The 17,078-nt window shown below is 31.1% G+C and overlaps 1 protein-coding gene across 1 annotated transcript in view; it reads left to right on the top strand.

Moving 5' to 3' along the window:
* Window positions 1-1,028: 1,028 nt before the first annotated feature.
* LOTGIDRAFT_199704 (hypothetical protein) overlaps window positions 1,029-17,078 on the top strand; it is a 28,513-nt gene continuing 12,463 nt past the window's right edge. Inside the window, exons 1-27 of the mRNA XM_009048596.1 lie at window positions 1,029-1,204; window positions 1,578-1,649; window positions 1,929-2,043; window positions 2,426-2,638; window positions 2,924-3,009; window positions 3,119-3,185; window positions 3,619-3,768; window positions 4,156-4,221; window positions 4,642-4,782; window positions 5,154-5,309; window positions 5,806-5,899; window positions 6,187-6,349; window positions 6,568-6,685; window positions 6,810-6,880; window positions 7,244-7,391; window positions 7,556-7,657; window positions 7,928-8,014; window positions 8,613-8,829; window positions 9,337-9,499; window positions 9,980-10,126; window positions 10,381-10,459; window positions 10,959-11,054; window positions 11,346-11,486; window positions 11,847-11,947; window positions 12,426-12,755; window positions 13,220-13,523; window positions 14,139-14,315. Of these exons, the coding sequence (XP_009046844.1) occupies window positions 1,158-1,204; window positions 1,578-1,649; window positions 1,929-2,043; window positions 2,426-2,638; window positions 2,924-3,009; window positions 3,119-3,185; window positions 3,619-3,768; window positions 4,156-4,221; window positions 4,642-4,782; window positions 5,154-5,309; window positions 5,806-5,899; window positions 6,187-6,349; window positions 6,568-6,685; window positions 6,810-6,880; window positions 7,244-7,391; window positions 7,556-7,657; window positions 7,928-8,014; window positions 8,613-8,829; window positions 9,337-9,499; window positions 9,980-10,126; window positions 10,381-10,459; window positions 10,959-11,054; window positions 11,346-11,486; window positions 11,847-11,947; window positions 12,426-12,755; window positions 13,220-13,523; window positions 14,139-14,315 (3,651 nt within the window). The 5' untranslated portion in view covers window positions 1,029-1,157. The remainder of the gene's footprint in view (window positions 1,205-1,577; window positions 1,650-1,928; window positions 2,044-2,425; window positions 2,639-2,923; window positions 3,010-3,118; window positions 3,186-3,618; window positions 3,769-4,155; window positions 4,222-4,641; window positions 4,783-5,153; window positions 5,310-5,805; window positions 5,900-6,186; window positions 6,350-6,567; window positions 6,686-6,809; window positions 6,881-7,243; window positions 7,392-7,555; window positions 7,658-7,927; window positions 8,015-8,612; window positions 8,830-9,336; window positions 9,500-9,979; window positions 10,127-10,380; window positions 10,460-10,958; window positions 11,055-11,345; window positions 11,487-11,846; window positions 11,948-12,425; window positions 12,756-13,219; window positions 13,524-14,138; window positions 14,316-17,078) is intronic.

The raw sequence follows: 17,078 nt of genomic DNA, 5'->3' as shown, positions 1-17,078 counted from the left end.
TTTGAACAAATCACGTGACATTTGTTCTAAGAACAAGCACTAGATTTACTCTATTCACTCGGGTCAGGTTCGAGTTGGCTGTTCACAACTTGTTCGGTTGTAAAATGTTACACTCATTTTTATGACGTTTTGTCCATCCTTTGTAGAAAATGGCTTCCATAGGCCAAAGAGCATTTGCTCAAAAGCTAAACAAGTTCGTATAACATTCTTATTTTACACAGTCTTTTAGATTTTTCTTATGCTACATGCAAATATATTGACTCGTGGAATAATTTTCCAGTAAAAAATGGCTATATAGTTATCATTCAGATGTTTAATCAGCATTAGACGTCGGTCATTCACAGTGATTCACACAACAAATTCAGAACAAATGTCAAACACAAAATGAAATGGTTTGACAACAAAACAGTTTCACTTCCCCCCCCCGCCCCCGCCCCCCCCCACCCCCCTATCAGTTATAGACTAGTTATATTTTATTTGTGACATTCTATTCATTGAATTTTTACAGTGATATGACACATGAACTGTATGATCTTTTTTCAAACGTTTTAGTTTGCTAACCCATCTTGTTTAATTTTATTTAATTTGATATAATTGTATGATCTTACAGGCATGCAGCAGCAGATGTGCGGCGTCAGGTTTCCTCAACTGTATCTTTTAGTTCACAGGAAGTACCGAAGAGCATCAGTGGATTGAGTTTAGCTTCTGGACAGACTGTAAGTAAATTATTTCAAAATATTATTTGGAGTTTCTTTCATGCTTGAGCAGTAACAATAAGCTTATGCTTATGAATTTATTCAAATAAAGGTGATTGCAAAAATAATATTTGGATTATGGACTAAGAAATAATCCGTCCTCCTTTGGAGCAACATTATGAAGCTTACTTTATTATATGAAATAAAGTGCTCATGTGATTATTGATTTTACTATCTGCTGGATATATGTATCTCTTAATTTGATGTTAAATGATCTGTTTATATCCTTACTAGTTTTTGGTACTAGTTTGAACATCAATTAATATTTTGTAGATCCCTATATCTGATGTAATTGATCCACCTGAGTTTGAAGATTTTGTGATACAGAATCAATGTTTGATAGAACGAGATCCTTTCCGTGATCTATTATTATTTCCTGAAGATGATATTGAAGTACATACAATGGGTAGAGCTTGTCGTACTATATCTCCTGTTATACCAGAACCTGGGTGAGTTTAAACAGGTTGAAAGGTCGGTCTATTTCTACAATATATTGTTGGCCCTCATACTTAAGATAAGCTTACTCTTTGAATAGAGCCAAATCAACAGACCTGGTTTATGTATGCATTTGCTCATGAGCACCATAATCTTTACAGAGCATGAAAATGATTATTATATATTGACATGTATAATTTTGGTTGCCCAAGTATCATTCAATCTGCATTTTCTCAAATAAGCTACATTCAACGTTGATTTTGATAACTGATTATGTGTGATTAAAATCATGAGATTAATCTCAGTTTTGAATTTCAATGCTTTGTAATGGTTAGAATATTTAGATGTCTGATTCCTTACTTTGAATTTCTACCATGTTTTTTGTAGAGCTGAACAAGACCCACATGTAGCTGATTGTTTAAAGAAATATACATCTGATTACACTGTTGTTTCTAGAAAGTAAGTTTATTACAGAGACAATTACTTAGGTTCAGTAGGGTCTTTTCTACCAACTGGTCAGTAGCCAATTCTTTTGGCATTTATATTTCCCAGATAATAGGTATCTATAAGATTGGTTGACTGGAGGAAAGATGACTTACTCATTAAAGAAATCAACTCCCTAAATAATACATTTGGTATTAAACTTGATAGTATCAGCAAAAAGTGTTGACAGTTTTCAGTATTTGGAACAGATTTATAAGATTTTTGACTGGTATTTTGTATTATATCATGTTGTAGATACCAATCATACAGCTCTAGTTATTGTAATAAAGATAGAATGGGCCATAGTGAGGGTATGATTTATCAAGAATATGAAGTAGATGTTGAAGATACACCTACACAGTTTGAAAGAGTAAGTATTCTCATAACCCTGATTTCAAATAGCCTATCAAAACCATTGTTTCCCTTGAAATACAAATCTCCCTAGAATGGGACAAAAACACATTACGCATATGATTAATATCCCTTGAGTTGGCAGTTAATAAAGACACATTATTCTCTTCCACAGTTTTGTCCAAAGTTTTGTCAGTAAGCTATTGTCTATCTGCATTGGCCTTATAAGGTTTCATTTATAATATGTATGTTGTATAATAACTCAGATCCTGTCAATACTTTGCTTTGTGTATCCTTAAAATAAGATGTGTGTATGATTTGAGGGTACCTTTGCTTGATTATATATATATACGTGAATGTTCAGTAGAACTTGGGATATACAATTTATATTATATTTTTAGGACAGTAATAAAAGACAATCTATACATATGAATGAAACACCACGAGGTAGTTGGGCTAGCAGTATATTTGATTTAAAACAATCTCAGGCTGATTTGATGTTACCTAATTTATTTGATCGTCTAACACCTGAAACAGTTGATAAAAATAATGAAAATAATCGACAAGAGAAAAGACAAGATAATATTTTTAGTCTTTATCCACAACAAGAGGAGGTCAGTTTTAAAATTATGAATTATGAAGTTTACTGTGTTTTAATAACATTTCACAATAAATAGGTCATTTTGTAAGGTTCCACATACACGTTCAGTGTTAAAATCAGGCTAGTTGATAGAGTCTAGAGGGTTGAAATGATGAAATAGTCCATTTGATATTTCCATGCATCCGTTATAAAATCTGAATGTTTACACTATCTTTCAACCAGAATTTAATTGCAAGACAAATGTTACAATGTTTTGAAGTTATTTTATATTGGAATTCCATTCTTCTGATCATTTCAGGAAGAAGTAATAGAAAGAAGAGCACCAGCTGAAGTTCCAAAAGAACATTTTGGTCACAGAATTCTAGTTAAATGTTTACAACTCTCGTAAGTTTGTCTTTTGATACTGTTGAAAACTTTTATTTTTTGTGAGAATCAAATTCTATTGTTACTTAAAAGAAATTAATTAAATCTTCATATCTTTGAATGATTTCAGTCTTGAAATGGAAGTGGAACCAATATTTGTTTCTATGGCATTGTATGATGCTAGAGAGAGGAAAAAGGTTAGTTGTTTACTTTACATTCACTTTTTTCAAAGATGATAATGTTTACTATATAGATATATAAACTGAGCTAGGGGATTAAATCTTATAGTCCAGGTAGAAAATGAAAAAGGATTCAACAAAAGAATTAATTTTTGTTTTAATATGTGACACCACCTTGGTCCAACACAGTAATTTACTGTAAAACTTAAGAGGTTTTCTCAACTATTTATTTGTATCAGGGACACTGCTATAGATTTGCACCATTTCAATTTTCAATCAGACATCTGTGGTTCCAGCAATTCCACTAAAACTAAGTGATTTTTTATGTCACTATTGCCAAAGCTACAAATGTTATTAAAGGCCTGTGCAATAGTGATATAAAAAGCTAAGTTTATATGAATTGCAAGAAAACCACTTTACAATCACTAAAAATGTATTTTTTAATTTTCAGATATCTGAGACATTTTATTTTGATCTGAATTCTGAGAATATGAAGAGATTAGTTAGTAATCATATACCATATCAAGATATATCTACCTTGAGTAGAGCTTGTACATTTAGTATTACTTATCCTTCTCCTGATGTCTTTCTTGTTGTTAGGGTATGTATACTAATTAGTTCATTAATCCAACTATACAGCTGACTTCTTCAACCAGAGCTGAAAATGAGCTCCATCATGTGTCAATATTCAGACAACTATATTTCTTTACATTTATTTAAATTATGATTGAAGCATGATTTGCACGTTCTAAAACGTTCCGCCTGATCCACGTCTAGGCACCAATCAAACAGTATTGGATATGTCATATTCAAAATGGAGGTTGATTTATGTATGTTTTACCCCTCTATTACCTTTTCCGCCATTTTAAATTCAGTCTACACCTTATGAATCCAGTTTTATAGAACTGTGAGTAGGTTGATTCTTTGACAAGCAGATCTTACTGAACAATCGCGCTTTACTATAGATTTAATGATTCTTATTTTACAGTTAGAGAAAGTTTTACAACAAGGTGATATAAGTGAATGTGCTGAACCCTATATGAAAGAAGACAAGGTAAGACATTTATTGAAATGATATGATTGTAAACATAAGTTTGTTCAGTTTACTTTATTTAGAGGTAGTTTCTAAGGTGATAGTGAATAATTATCTTGGCTTCATTATACACTTGACTAGTGGCTGTGGCTCAATGAGTTAGACAAGTTAAACAGTTCCTCATTCTTTTTGTCAGTTTTGCAGGTTTGGGGGAACAGCATTGAAAAAATGTAGCCCCATGTTCCACAGGCTGTTCAAGATAGTTAGAAATCAAAAAGAGTGGGCTACTGGTGGTGTCCTGGCAAAGTGTCCCTCATTGCTCACTGTACAATGTCCCTGTCTTCATTAATCCCATCATTTTTCGTTTTATTTTCCAATATACACTTCTGAATCTGTTCGAACAGAATTGAATTATTGTAAATTTAAACATTTTGTCAACAGTCAGCTAAGGAAGAGAAATACAGATCACAAGCTGGTCAGTTCTGTGATAGACTAGGATCCTACAGAATGCCTTTTGCTTGGACAGCTATATATCTGATGAACATAGTAACTGGTGGAGGAAGTTTAGAAAGAGAACCATCAGTTGATCATTTACCAGAAAAAGAAACATCAAGATCAGCTTCACTTGGTAAATTTAATTTTACTTACTATTTTTCTCTTTAATCTTCTATCTTACAATTTTGATTGAGTTTGATTTCATAATTCAATACTGAGTTAACACCTGTGAACACTACCTGAAGCTACAGTTCTTTAGTTTTAACATATTTTCATAAAAATGAAACCACTCAAAAAAATGAAAATCAAGTAGTAACTTCATCTCGATCTGAAAACATTAATCCAGTGGATCTTGGTTATCAAAATATTAAAGCACCAGAATATTAGATATTTTGAAATGATATTATCTAGATCGTAGAAGTGGACAATTTGGCAGTCAGTTTGAAAGTTTTAGAAAGAGATCTAAAGATGATATGTCAACTGGTAGAAGAGGTTCTATGGATAGAGGAAGAAGTGGTTTTGAGAAACGTAGAAGTTGGTCACCTGATACTTATGGTGCTAGTTTAGATAATTTTAGACCAATTACCTTGACTGTATCTAGTTTCTTTAAACAGGTAATATTCTTAGTTCACTTTGAACATGGGAAGAGGGAAGACTAATTTGTTTCAATAGATGTTTTGTGCAGGCTACTTGACATCCATGATCTGATGAAATTGTTATGCAGTCCAGGTTCTGTGTCATTAATATTTAATCAATCAAATACTCTGTTTATTTTAAGATTGACTGACTATATTTGAGGAATATTTAACATTCAATATTCAACGTTGATTTGTATTGTCAAACAACTTTTATAGTGTTCTTGATTGGTTAGCATAAATAATCTTAGCTTTGATGCTAGTTGGTCAAGATTCTACAGAACATGGTATAAGGAAAAGGCTCTTGTCTGATATGCTTTTAATAAGGTAATGTGATAAAGGAGCACTTCCAGAGTTGAGTGTGGGATTCTACCAGGATCTGGATTCCATAGTGAGTGAGAAATTCTAGAAATGTAGTCAACCATTCGTTTTCAGATTTATTTGTTTAAACAATTTTGAATTTCTTATGTTGTAGGAATCAGACAAGTTAAGTGATGATGATCTATATAAATTTCTAGCTGATTTAAAGAGACCTTCCTCTGTTTTAAAGAGAGTAAAATGTATACCAGGTATGTTGCTAGATTATTTCTAAAAGTTTGATTAAATTAAAGCTAAAAAAAGGAATTTCAAAATAAGTGTTATTCAAAGTGCAATTAAAAGTTTGAATTTGAGTACAGAAGAGAAACTATATTGATATTCTATGTGTATTGATAAGATTGGATGAGTTTGAATATGGAAATAATTCATCCAGGAGTCTGCATCAATAATAAACTTGATGAGGGATCAGGGTTTGTTTAATTCCTTGTTGAAATAATATTACATAGCTCATAAGTTTGTGATCTATTTTTGTCTTTAGCTACATTAAAACTAGATATATCACCATGTCCAGAAGAAGTAAGATATCTTCTGACACCAGATTTACACAGAGTAGAACCATATCCTGATGATAAAGGTCGACCTACTAAAGACATCCTAGAATTTCCTTCTAGAGAAATATTTGTACCTTCTACCACTTACAGGTAAGTTTTCACATGCAATATATGATCGTTCCTTAATTTTGTTGTTGTAAATCTGATCTTTCAAAATGAATATCTGAAATTTTGCTTATTTGTTATTGAACTATAACACAACTTTTATCTTTTAAAAAAAAAAAAAAGAAGCTTGTTTCATATTGCTGCACACAATTAGCAAAAGAATACAAATCCTCTGATAAGAATTGTGTGCTATCTAATTTCAGAAATCTGTTATATGTATCACCCAAGTATTTAAATTTTGCCAATCGACAAGGTTCAGCTCGTAATTTAGCTGTTAAAGTTCAACTAATGAGTGGAGAAGATGAAGTTCATGCATTACCAGTTAGTATTTTCATTATTTCATATTTTCAAAAGTTTGTTCTTTTTTATTTTAGATTTTAATGCAAATTTTGATGAACTTTTCATGAAAGTTTCACTTTGTTGTAAGTTTATTTTTTGTTTCTAGGTTATATTTGGTAAATCAAGTTGTCCTGAATTTGCTAAAGAAGCTTATACAACTGTAACCTATCATAATAAGTAAGTTAACTACATTAGAATTTCCAGGCTATTTTGAATATTATATTAATTGTCATATGAGGCAATGTCTAATTCGATACTACTAAAATAGCAGAGGAAGCTATTTTAATATTATGAATTTATCTGTTGATAGCATACATACAACCTGAGAAACTACAAATATAACATAACAATTGCAATGAAATAACATGTAACTGTTAATCATGTTAACTAAAGAATTTTATATACTAAATATACACAATGCAGTAAATATTACACTACATTGAGCACTTCCCTACTTACCAAAAGCACTGAACGCGGCATTATCACTTATCATGTTTAAAACTTAGCCCTGTTACATGTTGATTTTTGTGTTTATTTTAGATCTCCTGATTTCTATGAAGAAATCAAGATGAAGTTACCAGGTGGATTGAGTGAAGTTCATCATCTATTATTTACATTCTATCATATCAGTTGTCAAGTGAAGAAAAATGAACCAACAACACCGGTCGAGGTTCCTGTTGGATATACTGTATGTATTATTTATCTGAAGATTTATATTATGTGGATGGGAAATTGCAAGGAAGAAGGAAGCTGTATTTTAAAATGTCTGTCTTTGTAGTATCTAAGATTCTTAGAATTTCCTATGAACTTTGAAAGAATATTGGAATATTCGGTTTTGAATTGTTTTTTCAGTGGCTACCATTAATAAGAGATGGACAATTAGTAGTTGGTGATTTTACATTACCTGTTAGTGTAGACAGACCTCCACCTAGATATTCTATGTTACATCCTGATGTAAGTAATGTAACAAGCCCAGTTCCTTTCGTTCAACCTTTGTAACAAATTGAAATACAACATCCTGGATTATTGTGCCATGTAGAACCAACCTATCCACCCAGCAAAGCACAATTCTGTCACACTGTTCCACTATTAATCATTATTACAGTCTCTCAACAGTTACATGTAATATCTACATTATGATATTTAGATAACTATATCCTTTAAGCCATTACTTGTATGAAAAGTTTAATGATGTATCTTCAGTATAAATGTGTCTTATTTCAGGTTCAACTAAATAATATGAAATGGGTTGATAGTCATAAAGGTGTATTTAATGTATCTATTCAAGCTGTCTCTTCAATACATCCTCAGGTAAGATCAAGATCTTTGTTTCTCAGGTTAACCTTGTAACAGACCAAATCTAAGAGCAAAAGGATTTTCACTGCCAGGATTCTCATGTCATGTCTATTTCTCATGTCATGTCTATTTCTCTTCTTGTATCTATTTCTCTTGTCTTGTCTATTTCTCATGTCATGTCTATTTCTCTTGTTGTATCTATTTCTCTTGTCTTGTCTATTTCTCTTGTGTCTATTTCTCATGTCATGTCTATTTCTCTTGTTGTATCTATTTCTCTTGTCTTGTCTATTTCTCTTGTGTCTATTTCTCATGTCCTGTCTATTTCTCTTGTTGTATCTATTTCTCTTGTCTTGTCTATTTCTCTTGTGTCTATTTCTCATGTCCTGTCTATTTCTCTTGTTGTATCTATTTCTCTTGTCTTGTCTATTTCTCTTGTGTCTATTTCTCATGTCCTGTCTATTTCTCTTGTTGTATCTATTTCTCTTGTTGTATCTATTTCTCTTGTTGTATCTATTTCTCTTGTCTTGTCTATTTCTCTTGTCTTGTCTCTTTCTCTTGTCTATTTCTCTTGCTGTGTCTATTTCTGTTAACAATGTATTTTATTTTGTTGTAGGATGAATTTATCTCAAGGTTTTTAAATCTAACACACTCTGCTAATGAACAGAAACTACCCCCTAGGTTAACTGAAACTAGTTTTGAAAATGAATTAAAAAGAAGTGTCATGGATTTAATGAATGCTAAAGGTGACCGTTTGGTTCAGTTTCTACATCTGATATTTGATAAGTTATTATATTTAATGGTACGACCACCAGTCATTGGAGGCAATTCAAGTAAGTATAAACTGGATTTTTAAATAATTTTTTTGCATTTTAGTGGACCTGCCCAGTTGTTCAGTTCTCTGTAGCTTTGAGTATCCATGTTAGATTTATAGAAGCATGAAATAGATCTGGAATGGGATATTTTTTTCTGGAAACAGAATATGCAGTCAAAGTAGAACATCTTTTGACATTAAATTGTTCTGTTCTTAGCTAAATTATGGAGGTGTACAAACTTTGTAATACCCTGTAACTGTTCTGCATTCTTAAGCAAGCCAGAGGGCCAAGATTGAATCCAACTTCAATGGATGTGGTCATACTAAATGCTGTTTGGAACTTTTTGATGAGTTTCATACATGTTATTTGTTTACATAGATAAAGCAATACGAGAATATACCATAGTATAGCATAGCATAGCATACTACACCTGAAATTAAAGGTGACTACCTGCTATCATGTTACAATTTGCTAGCTAATTGGACATTATAATTTAGTACCATATATATATATGCTTTATTACAGTAAGTATTGGACCAACATGTTTTGAAGCTATAGCACAGATAGTAAAGAAAGTCCATGAGTTATTAGAAGAGAAGAATGATATCAATGGTAGAAATATTACACTAGCCACTTATATACAGTATGGTTGTAATATACCTCATCCTGGCCTGCTACAACATGGTATGTTTTAGTATTAAAAGAATACTTCCTCTTAGAATGAACATAAGATATAACTTCTCAGACCTTTGTTCAATAAGAGTATATATTCATCAGTGGTGTCATAACTATACAACAGAATCCCTGTATAATGTGATTATCCATAAAACAAAGTAATTATTGAAAAATGCTTTACTTTTTGTTTGGTTATCAATAATTATTTGTTGTTTTATGGATAATTACTTGATTTTTGGATTTATCAAAATGCAGTTAGTTAGTGAGTTAGTTTAGTTATGACATCAGGTAAGTCCACTGATAGATATATTAATCTCTTCGTCTGATTATTGAAGACATAGTTACAGTTTTACTCATACATGTATATAGATTAGAATTGATACATGTCTATTGATAATGAAGTTTAGAAATGGAGATATTATTATTGGCTTACAGTTTTAAGACAGAAAATATAATTTCTACTTTATATTTTTCTAGTTCAATCATTAGGAAGTCCGACTATGTCAGGTTATGCTACATTAGGACGTCCATCATCATTACCAATAAATAAACAATCTTGTCTACGTAGTACCAGTAATCCTGATCTAGCTGGTCAAACACCTACATCCCCTGATGCTGAAGTTGCTGGATTTATAGGTACGTCCACCAACTATTTATTGTTTTCAAATTATGTATATTTAATATTTTTCATATCTACATATCATATCTGTTTAGACAAAACCAGACACACCCCTCTCTCTATACATTTACACAGTAAATTGCACTGTAACCACAATTTAAGCCTAGTTATAGCATACCTAAGCACCTCCCACTCATTTATACAACAAAAAGATCAAAGGGAATTGTCATATCATGTTATATTGTGATATATGATTACTATTTAACAGGTGGTAGAGGTAATTTAGATAGAGCTGGTAGTATGAGAGGTGATGACACTCTATCAAATAATATTCCTAAAATGAGAGGGAAAAAGGTATGTAAAATGACTTTACATTTACTTTGTTAAACTCTTTAAGATTATATTAACTCCAGTATTATACTAATATAGAAAGACAAGCTGAAAATGCGCCATTTTTTTAGATTAATCATACTTTAGTCTCAGAAAGAGGAATTTTTCAGCTAAGCCAATCAGTAATAATGTTCAAAGCTCACTGTCAAAATTTGAGCTTTCAAATCAATGTGTGCCTATATCCGTGATTGAATGTTAAAATGACTACAATTTAATATACTCTGTGATATAAAGAGAAGACATATATAGAAAAAGTGTGTAAAATTCCTAGTTTAAAGTACTTTTAAAGGAATTATGCGATTTTCTGAAGACTATTTGCATATAATCAAGACTAAAATCAACTCCCCAAAATGGAGCACCTGTCCCATTAAGCAGATATATATCCTCAATAAAGTTTTCTATATCATTTTCCACTGATGATATCCTATTATTATATTATATTATTTTCTTCAATATTATTTAGTTAATACATGAAGAGTTTGCTCTACAGTGGGTTGTATCAAGTGGTACAACTAGAGATTTAGCTCTCAATAATGCCTGGTTCTTTCTAGAACTAATGGTGAGTAATTTTAGGGATACAGGTCCGAAAAAAGCACAAGATGAGAACTAACCAAATATGTGTCAGAGTATTTCTACTGATGAAATTTTCTTGTTGTAATCTTCTTCTGGGATCGATCTTACTCATTTACAGATATGCTGACTGGAATAATGAGAAAATGACTTATTCAGTTCAAGGTCACCAGATTTTCACACTCATTAAAAATCATGTAATAATTCTATCACTCTAACCCACTGTGCTACCCACAGCCATTCTTCAAAAGAAAGATGTAAAATTCCATTGTATTTTCAGGCAAAGGCTATGGCTGAACATCTGAGTCATGTAGATAAACTCGAGGCACCAAGACAGATGAGATTTCCTGATCATTTTATAGATGATATACAAGCATTAGTCTCTATGTTAATAAGAGATATAGTTGATAGACATATAAAGGTAATTTTCTATTGAGGTATTATTTTAAAAATAGAGAAAGTGCTTTTGGGAATCACCAATATGTGCACTTGATTAAAATTCGATAAGAACATGTTTAAGGCTTATATCAAGGGTATAGGAAGCTCTACTATTGCATCAATTAAAGAAAAGACTCCTGATGAAGCTATGTTCTATTGCCCTTTGACCTCTTATGCTCATACCTGAACAGTGTGTCCAAAGTGTTGCTGAATCAAGTAGTTTTTGGTCCCAGTGAGAATGGGAATGGCATACCAAGATTCATTTGATATGTTACTTATTTGGGCTACAAACCTTGTGTTAGTTTCTTCTGGTTCTAATATATTATGTATAATTCAATTTCAGGAACCACCATTGATTAAAAGTTTAAATACCAGTCTAGCTTTCTTTCTACATGATCTATTATCACTGATGGATAGAGGTTTTGTTTATCAGTTGATTAGTCAGTATTGTGGAACGGTAAGTTTGCTTTTTCTATTATACTTGGACAATTCTAGAATAAAGACCAGTTTAAAGCAAATCTGCCTGTGTCCTAGACTGGTAATGAAACAAAGGTCTCTACTGAAGTCCTTTTGATGTCAACAAAAAAATTACTGACCCAAAAGTTAAACAATTAAATTTTAAATGGTCATTAAAATATTGAAGCGGGTTGACTAATTACCCTAAAGGTTTCAACTCAAAATATTTATACCTAAAATCAAAACTAGTTTAAAGTGCTTACTTGACAATTAGAACATCCAATTTTTTTCTCAAATATTAAAGTAAATCAAGTAGATACATACCAAGTAAATATTATTTTTTTTAGAAACTTCATATTATGATCTAATATTGAACGTTTTTAATTTTGAAAATTTTGCATACTGCCTATTTAAGTGATAGCTAAGCCTATGGTTAATACCAATATGTCCAAATTATATTAACTAGAAAAAACGTTACTTTTCAGACTCTACATAAGATGAATCTACTACAAGACTCTACTGGTCTAATGTTATTACGTCTAGATTTTATAAGAATAGTGTGTAGTCATGAGCATTATTTTCCTCTAAATCTACCGTTCGCTACACCTACTACTCCATCATCGGGTCCTTGTAGTCCTACACCAAGTACCGGTAGTATAACATCTCATAGTTCTTATACATCAACTAGTACATTGACTGATAAAGGAATATTCTATCAACTAACTATCGAGTTTAGACAACAACATTATCTATGTGGTTTAGTTTTGTCTGATTTGTCTGCAGCTCTTGACACATAGTAAGTTTTTTCTCAATGGTTTTTTACACCTACATATTTTTATGTGGACATACTGTTATTGTTGGTTAGTTTTCACAGTTATAGTCTATTGTTTTTAAACAAATTTTGATCAAGTTTGGTTGATGTATGAATACATGTAATCCTAAATTAAAGATCGATTAGAACACGTTTTCACTGATAAAAAATAGTTTCCCAAAAAGGGTTATTTAGCTGTTAGCTGGTTTGCTTAAAGTACGTAAATAATGATGGTTTCAATGTTCAAGTCATCTGATTGGACAATAATTGGGACATTAGTTTTATTAACCAATCAAATGGCTGCATTTAGTCAAATCTTGTTTTTGTTTTATTTATGATGTTTTGAAACTTACAAAGAGGCTGTATTTTTGTTTGCTGTTCCTAAACTTGTAGTATATTTTGTATATTGTTGAACTAATGCTTACTGATATTGTATTTATCTATTGTAGTAACCCAGTCATCCATCATAGAGCTATTAATGTTCTACGTAACTTACTCCATAACCATGATTTAGACATACGATATACAGATCCTGAAATAAAGGGAAGACTAGCAGCTATGTATTTACCAGTAATAGGTATTGTTATCGAGGCATTACCACAACTATATGATCCTTATCTAGAAGAACGTAATAGACACTCTATACACTTTGATGAAGAAGGAAATCGTATTAATCAAAAGGTTGCCATGGCTATTGCTAGTTCTGCTGTTTATAAGCCACAAGAGACTCCTTTTGATCCATCAGAGACATCTGTTAAGGTAAGTGGAATTTATAACAGAGACTTCTTTAAAGTAACACACTCACTTTTTCCCATTGACTTACATGGAAACTGGACTTTAATGTTCATATTTTATCAATATTTACATTATTCAAAACAATAGTCCTATACGCAGTGTTTTTGTTCTATATTACATGTTATTTGTTCTATACATGGTATGGCATTCAAAGAGTGTCAAGTTCAACGCATTATTTTTGTTCTGTTTGACTAAAAACTTGGTTGCATAGCAGTTTATCTTTGAGCTGACAGTTTATGTCATAATTTTATGAAATTTTTTGGTGTTGGTTTAAATCAACAATATCTGTTTTAATTAAATGTTTGGTACAATTTGACAGAGATTGACAGCCTCCCTTGATTTTCTGAAAACATTTATTAGGGAAATGGGTGTATCTTGCCAGGCAACCACTTGTTTGAATTAATAGTGACCTAAACTTAGCATATTGTCTTCTGAATAATGAAGCTAGAATTTTGAGGATTAGTTATCCCGCAAGATCATAATTTTGATATGATTTGATATATTTTGCAGTGATGCGTGAAACTATGAGTAACAATATATTTCAGGTTCTGTTTTAATATTTCTATTTTATAGTCACGTAAAGCAGGGTTAAATGCTGAAGCTACACGTAATCTATTAGTTTGTTTTATGTGGGTGTTAAAGAATTGCGATCATAAAGCATTAAGACAATGGTGGTCTACCTTACCTATGAATAAATTAGCCAGTTTACTAGATGTTGTACATTTTATAATATCTAACTTTGAATATAAGGTAAGTATGGCCGTCTTTTGGCATGTGACATGATATATTATAAACTTCTTGTTTGATTTTATTCCAATCATATACATTAGCAATTGCAAACATTCTCAGTGCATGTTATGATTACTTTGAAGTAAGCACCAGGGCTGTTGAAAAAAGCTCAAAGTCATTATTGTTCTTGGGGATCTCAATTTTTGTGGATAAGCAAATCAAAGGATTATTTTTCTTATAAAAGCTTACAAAAATATATGGAAAAATTGAATCCCCTTGTTCCCTTGAATACATGCTTATGAAAACTAATCTATGAAATTCGGTACCCATTTAAAACAATGATTTTACAGCCTTTGCTAGTATAGTCTAGCTGGAGTTCAAAGATGCCCGTGTGATGGCATAAGACAAGAATATATCAAACATGTAATTATGTCTGGTAAGGAACATTTAATCAACAGCCCTGGTTGATAATGTAGAAAACTTGTTATAAAGATTTTAAAGTTTGATGAAATTTTAATGAAATTTGTGTTGTTGTAATATTAGACATTCATTCTTTCACAAACTAATTCTGGGTTTTATTAACTTTTCTGATAATATTTAACAAAAGTAGATTTTGTGTTCACTGTATTTTGTGTAGTCATTATGTTAAGATAAACCTGTAAAACTATCTTCATCAAGTCCAGTGGTTTTATGGTTTTAGCTCACTTTGCTTCTTCCAATAATTTGCTTTGTAATTTTGTAGAGGTTTTATTGGAAGCAGATGTTGTTGGCACCCTCATAATTTTGCAAATACTTTCAACTTTGGACATTTCCTTATTAGGTTACCCTTGAAAAACAGTTCCCATGATGACCTTATCTTAATTCTCTTGTATTCAATTGGAAATTTGATTGTATTGAAAGCATGTTATTGAAAGACTTAACAATAAATGAGTAAGCAAGCCCTCCCATGCTACATGTACCAGCAAGTATCCAGATACAATCTTACAATGATTCTTCAATATTTTTAGCCATATAGACTGATAGGGATGCCTTTTTTGACAAAATCAGTTACTTATTTATATATGGTGTTCTAACATGGTGAACCCTCGTTTGACAGCTGTCTCAATACATATTTTAGTTCAACTCAAATTTGATCAAGCCCTAGGACCTTGACTGGATCTAATTTTTAGTTATATTACATAGAAAATGATATATTTAGGTAGTAATGACTATGTTATTATGTTAATATACGGGCACCTTGCTATGTACAGCATGTAACAGTGTTCAGTGGTGTGGGTTTCAACTATATTATAATAATCATATATAATAGCTGTTCTAATAACCTCCCTAAACAGTTTATAGGCAAATATTATTATTTTCCGACTCTTCTGTTTACCTCCCCTGCCAATCTTCTTTTACTTATTTCTGTGAATTGTATGAAGTGTGTTTTGTAGTAAGATATGAAGGACATGTTAGAAGGGAATGGACAGAACAAATATCGTTCTGAGATTCCAAGTATTCCTGCAAGCTATTCTTCTATTGTAACTTTTATTCTCAGTGTAATGTTAAAATGATCTTTAAGCATATGAACATTTCGAGCTAGCCAATTTAAAAATTAGATAACTAAGAATGAGAAACTATTTTACCATATATCCAGATATTACACATCTAAAAATTATTTAAAAATATGTAAATGAGTATCAAAAAAATATAGCTGCAATTGTGAATCGCATTACATTTGCATGGTCATTCTACAGCATTGTGTAAGTGATGAAATCTTGTCTTTTACAATAAACATGTTGATTTATCCTCATAATAGTTGATATCTTGGTATGACTGCTTAGGGCTCATGGAAATTGGATGGATGATAAATTGATATTTACTGTTCATTCCCTTACAAATAAAAATACACATAAAACATTGACAAAATAACTTAGTTAATGATTAATTTTAATATGTTTCCATTTTTTAATGAGAAAAATGTTCAAATGGCATGGAATTATAAATGTTGTACAATTTTTGATCTTTTCAATAACTTCTTGGAATAACTCCTTTTTTGATTGATTTTGACATGGTTTTCAAACTTTAACATTTTAACAATTAATATTTTGAAGAAAATAAGCATGAGGCATGAACATTTCTATGATTGAATGTAAATTGTTTTGAAGAGCACCCACTAAAGTAACTAATTTTACTGTGATCTTAGAAAATCTTTTAATTTCATTGCTTTTAGTAATGTACTTGAGCCTAAGTTTTCAATTTAAGCTTTATATTTTACATTTGTCTGAAAGCTTTGTGTTTGGCTTTACATATCAATCTATATATAGAATCATCTCAACTTTGATATCATTTTACTTGCTTTTATTCAAAATCACTTTTTCTTCACTGTTATATCTGATTCTTTTTCAAAATTATTTAAACTAACAAATTTTAAATTGAAAAATATTATATCAAATTTTAATATACTCTAACTGACCTTAAATTACCTTATAATATATATATATAAATAGAGCTAGACCCCAATCTAGTATATTTAAAAAGCATTAGACAATATCTATCATACATATATTATTAATCACATGTTGATCAATTGGAAGCCATCTTGAATTTTGGAAGCCATCTTGGATTATTCTATTCATGCTCATTATTCATTGACAGCCATTCTATCTTTGAATTTTTAACGATAGTCATCTTTTGGCCTTTCTAGCAGATATACATGTAGCGCAATTTCTGCTTATCATAGCACTGTGAGAATGAAATTCTGACGTCTGGAATGTGTGCAATTAAAGGAATTCATGCTATGGT

The sequence above is a fragment of the Lottia gigantea genome, assembly GCF_000327385.1.
Source record: "Lottia gigantea unplaced genomic scaffold LOTGIsca_125, whole genome shotgun sequence".
Classification (NCBI taxonomy): domain Eukaryota; kingdom Metazoa; phylum Mollusca; class Gastropoda; family Lottiidae; genus Lottia; species Lottia gigantea.
The sequence above is the reverse complement of the archived record's forward strand: the minus strand, read 5'-3'. Positions and strand labels throughout refer to the sequence as shown.